At 38.4% G+C, this 10,417-nt stretch overlaps 1 protein-coding gene across 1 annotated transcript in view; it reads left to right on the forward strand.

Moving 5' to 3' along the window:
* CNN3 (calponin 3) overlaps positions 1-10,417 on the forward strand; it is a 30,440-nt gene extending 20,023 nt beyond the window's left edge. The window contains exons 2-7 of the mRNA XM_054488990.2: positions 3,828-3,949; positions 4,166-4,232; positions 5,094-5,231; positions 5,567-5,683; positions 7,855-8,001; positions 9,292-10,417. Of these exons, the coding sequence (XP_054344965.1) occupies positions 3,828-3,949; positions 4,166-4,232; positions 5,094-5,231; positions 5,567-5,683; positions 7,855-8,001; positions 9,292-9,633 (933 nt within the window). The 3' untranslated portion in view covers positions 9,634-10,417. The remainder of the gene's footprint in view (positions 1-3,827; positions 3,950-4,165; positions 4,233-5,093; positions 5,232-5,566; positions 5,684-7,854; positions 8,002-9,291) is intronic.

Here is a 10,417-nt window from a genome sequence, read left to right on the forward strand (position 1 = left end):
TAATGCTGTTTAGCTGGCCTGACTGCATAAAGCTCACTTACTAGAAAAATATTCGAAGTATTTGGATAGGAGAATCCTGTTGCTTCTTTACTTAAAGGAAACCCTTAGCCCAAACCAACAGTTATTTGATGTGGCTGCATTCCTAGTCTTAATTTTTAATTGATCATATGGGGCTTTAAGTTTTGCATGCATGTACTTCAGAATTTCTTCTGTGCACGTGGTCATATGGTAAGTCTCAAGGACAGCATCACCTGTCCAGAGCTCCCCCCCACAACCACTCATTGGTAGAGCCAGGATTTGAACTGAGGTCCATCTGACTCCAGTGCTTGATTTTTCTATCTCATCACTTTCTTGACAAGAACTGTCAACAGAGAAGATGAAAACTTCTTACTGGGATCTACTAGGATATTTCAACTTAGGTCTGTAGTAATTTCGTGGTTTGGGGCATGGCACGAAATCTGTTGGACACATTTTGAACAAAAGACACATAAATATGCTTTTAATGTTTTTCTGCTTAAATATTAATTGATGTCATTTGGTATGAGAATTACCATCACCATCCTGTGAAATATCCCAAACTACTCTAACATAATTTTTCTCTACATTTGAAGAAACAAGAGAAAATACTTCTTCAGTTCTTTATTATTTGACCAAATTGTGTAGACAGCTGAGAGTAGGAACGGACCTAGTGCAGTCATCCAGTTGAGGCTTCCTCTTGGATCGAGAGAAGTTAGAGGAGCTAACCCAGGCCCATAGCAAAGATAGATGGAGCCAGGCATGGCGCCAAGGCAGAACTCCTCTCACCCTAGCATATTATGTTTTTCTTCAGATTGATCAAAATGTATCTCCTAGTTGAGAACGCCGTCACTTTTGGGGGAAAAAAATCACCTTACAATTAGAATTTGCTTTCCATAGTTAATGCTTGAGGAGTACTCTTTTCTCCTTTTCTTCTTTGCCTATCCCCTTTCATACCACCACCTCCAGTTTATATAGCGAGAATTTATTTTTCTAGGCACCCAGAACAAGACCCCACTGTGAAAATATAGTCAAGACTTAAACGTGTCTATCGGCTGGACGCAGTGGCTCACGCCTTTAATCTCAGCACTTTGGGAGGCCGAGGCAGACGGATCACCTGAGGTCAGGAGTTTAAGAACAGCCTGGCCAACATGGTAAAACCCCGTCTCTGCCAGAAACATGAAAATTAGCCTGGCCTGGTGGTGTGTGACTGTAATTCTAGCTACTCGGGAGGCCAAGGCAGGAGAATTGCTTGAACTCGGGAGGTGGAGGTTGCAGTGAGCTGAGTTCACGCCACTGCACTCCAGCCTGGGCGACAGAGCAAGACTCATCTCAAAAAAAATATTTTAAAAAAAAGTGTCTGCCAATTTTTGTTTTATTTTCTAAAAGTGCCATAAAAATGTGTTTATTTGATGCATTGGAGGAGATATATTATCCAAGAATATTTATCTGAGTTATAATAGGAGTAATGGAGGCAGGGGGTGGTGGCTCATGTCTGTAATCTCAGCACTTTGGGAGGCTGATGCGGGAGGATTGCGTGAAACCAGGAGTTTGAGACTAGCCTGGAAAACAAATTGTATTTAAGACTGTCTTTTATAAACTAACCTCCAGGCCAGACTTGATCCATGAAACACTGCACAGTTAGTTGTCTTAATATGAAAATATAAACTTATTGGATTTTCTTTTGTAATTCTGGTTAAGTAAATCTACAGTTTCCATTATTCTGTCAAAGCTGTAGAGCCATTTCTCCAACTTGGGTAAAGGGTGCAAAGGATCAAGAACTGCCATCTCCCTAATGCCACAGTAATTTAGTGAAATCATTTGCCCTCTCTCAGTCAAAGCAGAAGCTTCATGCCTTGGCGTGGTGGGGAGGGGAAAAGAGGCCCTGAAAACAGCCCAGGAGTGGTCTGATTATGTGCCAGGGGATCGCTCAGGCTCAGGTGCATGGTGAGCCTTCAAGAGGGGGACCTGGAATGTAGACATTTCCACTTACTTGACCTGGGAAACGGGATGTTTTTCCTACCTTGAGAAGTTAAAAGGCTGTTGTGGCTTTTGATGGACACAAAAAGGAACTGTGATCAAGTGTACACTTTGAGTCTGTGTTTTTTAAGACTCAGCATTGGTTTTCATTGTTGGGTGACTTACAGGTAAGCTGGCCAGGTTCGTAAATGTCTATACTGATCCTGGTGATCAGGCTCTCTCTCGGAAAGGACCTGAATGCAGCCCACAGTCCTATATGCTCTGGCACTAGGAACCTAGGGCATTTCCCACAGTTGTGCTTGGTTCCTCCGTGAGTGGTGTAGACTGGAACTTGTGGGACCTCTTTGTGACTAAAATGTCAAGATGCCACTTCATTTCTTGCAATAATTAAACCTCCCTATGTCTTATGGACACAGCAGACATTTCTACCTTCATTTCGATTTCCAGTGATGTAATTGATTCCCAAGCTCATGATCTCTATCTCCTGGGCATTTCCTATGTATACTTGGCATTTTCACCTGTGCTGAATGAGAAGACAAATGATACTGGATCTTTCCTTCTTCCCAGGTGTGGGTTTTTTCTTTTTTTTTTTTTTTTTTTGGCGGTGGGGCAGGAGACAGGGTCTCACTCTGCTGCCCAGGCTGGAGTGCAGTGGCGTGATCATGGCTCACTATAGCCTCAATCTCGTGGGCTCAAGTGATCTTCCTACCTCAGCCTTCCAAGTCACTGGGATGACAGGTATGCACCATCAAGCCTAGCTGAATTTGTTATTTTTAGTAGAGACAAGGTCTGTCAATGTTGTGCAGGCTAGTCTTGAACTCCTGACTCAAGAGATCCACCCAGCTCTGTCCCAAAGTGCTGAGATTACACGTGTGAGCCACTGCGCCTGCCTCAGCTGTATTCTCCATAACACTGATTGACCAGCCCCTTTAAGGGGACTCCAGGACAAGGGATAGCTTAAGAACTTGGGCATGTGATTTTTTTCACAATATTTTGTTTAAATTTTATTTTTTCAATTATTTTAAATTGAGGTCTATGGTCTTATTAAAAGGGATCTTTTAAAACTTGTGTTTAGTAGTTTTACCATGTATAATAGCATAGCATTTGTGCTGGTAAGTTGGCCTTTATTTTTGAATTCTGCAAGTAAAAAGTTAAACTTTCTTTTAGTTTTATCAGATGTTTAGGTGTCAGGTTCAATTCTAGATACTAAGAATCTGAATGAACTGGATGCTTTTCCTTCCTGTAAGAAGTCTAATAGGATAGAGACTACATAAACAATTTAAATACTGTACAATAATTAGTACTGAGGAAAGTGTGTGTGTGTGTTTAGTATGTAGTGTGTATTTGGCTGAATAGAAGGCAAATACCAGGACTTTCCAGTCAACAAAACTATTGGAATGTTATGTATTGGCCAGGTGAGATACTCTGTAAAAAAACTGCATGTGTCAGAATCCTTTCCCCATCTTTTTTTGGAAAAGGGTGATTAATGACTTAAACCTTAAAGTTTGAGTGCCATATTGTAACATACCATTAAATCCTTGTCACTTCCTGTGGATCATGAAATCTGATGTCTCTTGATGGATGTTCTCTCCTTGTCAGTCCCAGTCTCTCCATGTGCTGTTCAAAATTTTGTATGACACTGTCTTCACCAAAAATTTGTTATTAGTTACTGAAGTTGTAACGGTTAAGTTTGCCAGTGAGCTCTATTGAGTGTCATTTACTACACTTCATAGCTGTGGTCTTAATGGCTAGTGAAAGCAGAGCGCGTTGTGAGTCGGCAGTTTCTGGTGCTTTTGTGAAATTCTTCTAAAGTGAGTTAACTTGTATTTCAGATTGCTTCCAAGTATGATCATCAGGCAGAAGAAGATCTTCGCAATTGGATAGAAGAGGTGACAGGCATGAGCATTGGCACCAACTTCCAGCTGGGCTTAAAGGATGGCATCATCCTCTGCGAGTGAGTTACAGCCCTCCAGAGTCTGTTTCTGCTCTTCCAGTTCTTTCCACGGCGTTCTTTCTTAACTCTCCTTCTCAGCCCAGGGTGTCAGACCTTGATATTCTACAGATATCTTTAATGCTTTCCCTTACTGATGCTAAAGGGAGCAACTTGATATTTCAATCCTTGTTTTTGTGTGACTAGTAAATAAGATGTCTCTCATATTTTTCTTTTCAGACTTATAAACAAGCTACAGCCAGGCTCAGTGAAGAAGGTCAACGAGTCCTCACTGAACTGGCCTCAGGTAACAGCCAAACCAACCACCTCTGGTATCTAGTTGGTTGCATTTTATGTAGTGAAAACTTGATTTCAGGTTTGGTTTTTTGGTTTTGTGTTTTTTTTTTTTTTTAACTTTTTGATTACAGTTTTTACATAGACATTGTAGCAGAAATTTGCACATATTTAATTTTTTGCCCTTTTGTAATTGTTCCGTAATTACTTATTTAACTAGTTCTGTAATTATTACGTTTAGCTTAGAAGTTTTCCTATATTTAGTCTGTGTACATTCAGAAATGACTTGACACAGCTTACACAGAGAAATGCAACCCAGACCTTAAGGATAAGGGAAAAAACAAGGCATTCCACATAACTAACAGTGGACTGCAGAACACTGTATCAAACATAATCTTAGTTCATGAGTGTGTATGAGTAAGGAAAATGGGATACTTACTGGTCTTGAACATGTGTTTTGAGATATGAGAGAATGAGTATTTAGTAACCACAAATTTATTCTGAAATTAAAATAACACAAAATGAATTATTTATTAGTATGAGTAATTGTATACCTTTTGACAAAATTCCAGGCCTGGATAGCTCTGATACAGAATCCTTTTAAAATATATAAGGAAGATCTTGCCCATAAAAACTGAAAACATGTAACTGCTTAAAAATATTAAGACCATGATGTGACCCACAGTGAGAGACACACACTCTTCTTGCTCTTTCCTGTTCCAGAGAGAGCCATGCTTAGTATGTATTTGGTTGAATCCTTGTCAAACAGCTTTCTGGGCAGCATCTTATAACTAGTTATGAAGACTTGGAATTCTTAGAAATTATGAATGTCAATATTTAGCTCCAGAAATTATAAAACTCTTCTTCTTTATAGTTGGAGAATATTGGCAACTTTATTAAAGCTATTCAGGCTTATGGTATGAAGCCACATGACATATTCGAAGCAAATGATCTTTTTGAGAATGGAAACATGACCCAGGTTCAGACTACTCTGGTGGCTCTAGCAGGTCTGGTACGTACATGTCTTTAATGGCTGCTTAACAGATTCACACCACATTGGTGATGAACTGCATCATTGCTCTTTCATGGGGGTTCAGACCAGGTGGGGCGGGGCCTGTCTCTTCTGTAATTAGTAGCTTTGTGGAAAGGCTGCTGACATCAGCTGCATCGTACTAGATAGCTTACTTAGAACACTCACATTTCAAATGATGCAGTATATTACTGAACAGCCTTAAATATTTTTTCTCTCTAGTTTGGGCCCCTTTGTCTATGAACATATCATTTCTTTGTTGTTCCTTGTGTGAAACTCTGTTGGCCTTTTCAGTTAGTGTGCATGTTTCTGTCTAGGCTAAAACAAAAGGATTCCATACAACCATTGACATTGGAGTTAAGTATGCAGAAAAACAAACAAGACGTTTTGATGAAGGAAAATTAAAAGCTGGCCAAAGTGTAATTGGTCTGCAGGTAAGTAATGTGGTGTTGCTTATTCAATTACTTATTCAATATGATTAATTCTCACCATGTAAAATATTAAGCCTCTCCTAAGAATAGATAGAAGTACTATAGTACTGGGGGTGGGGTATAGTTTATACAATTTATATCTATTTATAAAGCCCATAAGACAATGATAATTTTTTAGAGGAAACCTCAGGTATGCCACCTGACTTTACAATTATTTCTCCAGGAAATGAAAATTTTTAATTGAATCATATTGTCTTTTTTTTTTTTTTTTTAAAGAAAAATACACTTTTAAATTTTTTATTTTATCTTTTTTTTTTTTTTTTTTTTGTTATGAGACAGTCTCGCTCTTTTGCCCAGGCTGGAGTGCAGTGGCGCAATCTCGGTTCACTGCAACCTCCGCCTCCTGGGTTCAAGCAATTCTCCTGCCTCAGCCTCCCAAGTAGCTGGGATTATGGGAATGAGCCACCATGCCCGGCTAAGTTTTGTAGTTTTAGTAGAGATAGGGTTTCACCATGTTCTCCAGGCTGGTCTTGAACTCCTGACCTCAGGTGATCTGCCCGCCTCGGCCTCCCAAAGTGCTAGGATTACAGGCGTGAACCACTGCACCTGGCCTGTTTTATCTTTTATATATAGATGGGATCTCACTTTGTTGCCCAGGATAGTCTCAAACTCTGGAGCTCAAGCAATCCTCCTGCCTTGGCCTCCTGAAGTGCTGAGATTACAGGCGTGAGCTACCACACCCAGCCAGAAATGTACTTTATAAACTCCTTAATGTTATTGACCAGATTAGGCAATTTTACACAACCTTAATGCCAAAGTCACTTATTTACAGTACCAAATCATGATGTAGCAGCCAAGCCCTGTTAGAATTTGTCAGTTTAAATTCTTCTGAAATACGTAGTTCAGATGTTTTCCTTCTCTTCATTGTTCTCTTCATTGGTCATGGAAACGTCATTGCTAATTCCCTAAATGCTGTTGGCTTTACTCTCCAAAAGCCACTGTACCTGCTTGATACAGTGCCCCTTTCTTGACTGAGTCTGTGCAAGTTAGATTTATTTTTACACAGTACAAAATTGTATTGGTGGTAAGAAACTGGAAACCTAAATTTCAGAACAATAGTCAGTTGGTTGAATTACAACTCCATAAAAGCAAAGTGTAATGTAAAATTATACACTGGAGTTTGAAAAGATAGGTTATGGGAGAAAAAATCAGATCATCAAATACTGTGGTCAGTATGGATTTTTAAAATTAAAAATGCACATACATGTTTTTGTATGTATTTGTATATATGTGCATCTATAGATATATACATAGACACATAGGTTAAAAAGCTAAAAGGATATTCACAAATGTTGACAGTGAATGGATGGTGGTATCATAATGATTTTTTCCCCCCTCTTTGCTTATATGTGTTTTCTGAATTTTCTTCAATGAACAGATTTTATATTTAGTAATAAAGATTTTCTTTAATCTTATTTTTAAAGAAAAAAGATCCAACATCAGAAAAGTGTGCCTAACCAGTGGAACAGGGTGTAATGGTTGGTCCTGAAGCAATACTGTTCTCAGTGGGGAAGAAAAATTAATTATTGTTTCCCTGAACTTTGCTAAGTTCAAATTCCTCATTCCACCTTTCTGCAGCTCCGTCCAAGGACATGGAAGTTACAGGAATAAAATGTGGTTCCTTTCTGGCAAAAACGTTGGTGATTTTGAAATTTAAAGAAGCCCTTGTTAAGCTCCCAGAGAAAACACCTGGCATTTGCTTTCACATTTTATGTAAAACATTCCTGGAGTAGAACAGCATATTGCTTGGCCTAGGATTGCTTCTGTTTAAATAACCGAAGCTGGTACCTCTTAATTTGGTTATCTGGGGAAAGAGTAGCAGAGGAAATTATTCTGCCACTGTAATGACTTTTGGTGTGTCAGTCCACCTGTTAAAGTGTGTTTAATTCTGCTATGTATGAGGTTTTATCTATAGTGACTTTCTTTAAAATTTTCTTTTTAAAGTTAGCACTTGAAATTTATTTGTAAACACATAGAACAGTTGGCTGGAGCCTCAGCTCAGTAACTTGTTGGTTTTGCCCCTTCTGTCTTTTTAGTAGCATGGAAAATTTTGTTTGTGTTGTGTATATTGTTGACGTCTGATAATTTGTGCAATTTTATTTTTAACTTAAAAGATGGGAACCAACAAATGTGCCAGCCAGGCAGGTATGACAGCTTATGGGACTAGGAGGCACCTTTATGATCCCAAAATGCAAACTGACAAACCTTTTGACCAGACCACAATTAGTCTGCAGATGGGCACTAATAAAGGAGCCAGCCAGGTAAGCAATACCTTTTTATACTTGTACAAGGTACACTTACCTTATTCTTATTAACCAGAAGTTTAAAGTAGGTATTTTTTTGTATAGTTTATTTAGAGTATATTCCTTCAGGAATGTGGACTTTTCTGGGAAAGCAAAATAATCAAAAGACCTTTTCGATAGCAGCAAAAGCATGATGTGTCTCGTGGTTTTTGTTGGCAGTTAGAACAGCTGGCCTTTCTACCTAGCCAGCAGAAAAAAAGATATGTTTATTACAGTGTTCTTGCTCCAAAATCCAAGTAAAATATTGCTCATTTAAATGCTTTTTTTTTTTCTTTTTTTTAAGGAGCCCTTAATAGGTAAAATTATCTGGTGTTCCACTAAGAAGGATTTAACTAGCATTTCTATTAGATGTGTCAATATAAGGAGATGGAAATGCAACATGGTGAAAATCCGAGTATACCACATCCAAGATAGAAATATTTCCTTGTTAAAAATAGATCACCAGCACCCCAGAAGGAAGTCCAACAACTATTTGAGAACAGACAGGTCTCACATCCAACAACAGCTGGGATAGCGTTTGAAAAACGTTTTCTTAGCGAGTCCAAGGGAGATTTATGAAACTTTGCCTTTATGGAACACATCCTGCCAGGTGTGGCATTATGTCTCTCATAGCTGCCACTCAACCTTTACTTTTCTACCCACTCTCAACCTGGAAGTGTGTGCCTGATGTAAGTAGAGAGATGAAGTATAAGTTACGGTACTCTGAAAAAGAGGGGAGTGGCTGTGAAGTGGCTGGCTCTTCTGTATCTCAGCCTTTTGAAAAGACTCAAGTCCTTAAGATCTGCTCAACATAGTTTCTGTTGAATATATTATAAACTTTTGAAATTGGTAACCCAGATAATGTATGTGGTCCCCATGGGCATTCACATGGAACTTTCTGGTGTGGAAGCATTATGATTTCACATTCTTTATATCTCATCCTCTCTTAAATCCAGAGTAGGTAGTAATGTCTCCATTTTGCAGTTTGAGAAATCTAAAGCTAAATTTACTTGTTTGAGGCCACATAGTAATTTTATAGCAGAGCAAGGATTTTGAAGAAAGGTCTCACCTAGCTCAAAAGCTAATGAATATTGCTTCATGGAAGTGATTCAGTATCAGGATATTTTGGTTAAGCTAGCTTTACCCCTGAACCAAATGAAAGTTCATGTATTACTGTTCATATTCAATGTGAATTATATAATTTATAAATTATTCACAAGAATAGAGTCTAGCTGCTGTTTTAACTTTTATACTATGTTCTAATACCAGGCAGGGATGTTAGCACCAGGTACCAGAAGAGACATCTATGATCAGAAGCTAACATTACAGCCGGTGGACAACTCGACAATTTCCCTACAGATGGGTACCAACAAAGTTGCTTCCCAGAAAGGAATGAGTGTGTATGGGCTTGGGCGGCAAGTATATGATCCCAAATACTGTGCTGCTCCTACAGAACCTGTCATTCACAACGGAAGCCAAGGAACAGGAACAAATGGTTCGGAAATCAGTGATAGTGATTATCAGGCAGAATACCCCGATGAGTATCATGGCGAGTACCAGGATGACTACCCCAGAGATTACCAATATAGCGACCAAGGCATTGATTATTAGATCCACACAGAAGGAGCTCAGTATTTAGTCCATTGTTTTTATTCAGTGAGAACCAAGCTAGCCTTGAGTAATTTTTATCTTGTCTTCCTAAAACACTATTAAGCTTATTGTACTTTTAAGAAAAATTGCCTTACATACATTCCTTTTTCCTTTTTCTGCCTCTTCCCTCAATAGTTGCCTTTTAGTGCTGTAATAGTTAAATCCTACAGCATAATCAATAACTCACATATGAAGTAAAAAGGAATACTGTGAAAGGGGAGTACTCTTGTACAGCCAGTTCTTTTATGCAAAAATCTATGCATTTTTACAATCTTATATTAAACTGGTATTTTCAAACAATAGGAAACTTTTTTTTTTTTTTTTTTTTTTACAGTTTAGTGTATCTGGTTTCTACATGGAAGACTAAACTCATGCTTATTGCTAAATGTGGTCTTTGCCAACTAAATTTAAGATGCAGCATTTTAGAAATTTACATATCAATGTTTCTACAGTATTGTTTGCTAATTTTTAAATAAAGTCATGATCAGTGTGCATTTGTGATTATATGTGTACTCATTCTCTTACCTAGCGGACAAGATCTTTTCAGAGTGGTGTTTCTAAAGAAGCATGTACAAAAGTGGCCTGTGGACATTTAGGCCTGGGTGATGCATTTGCTCTTGCTGTTTGTGCCAATGTATCAATGTAGAGTTGCTCTGTTTTCTTCAACTGTATTTATTGCTGCATTTCTCAGCATAAACTTATCCCATTGTATTTTTTATAAATAAATATTTTTTTTGAACTTTCA

Source organism: Pongo pygmaeus, chromosome 1, assembly GCF_028885625.2.
Source record: "Pongo pygmaeus isolate AG05252 chromosome 1, NHGRI_mPonPyg2-v2.0_pri, whole genome shotgun sequence".
NCBI lineage: Eukaryota > Metazoa > Chordata > Mammalia > Primates > Hominidae > Pongo > Pongo pygmaeus.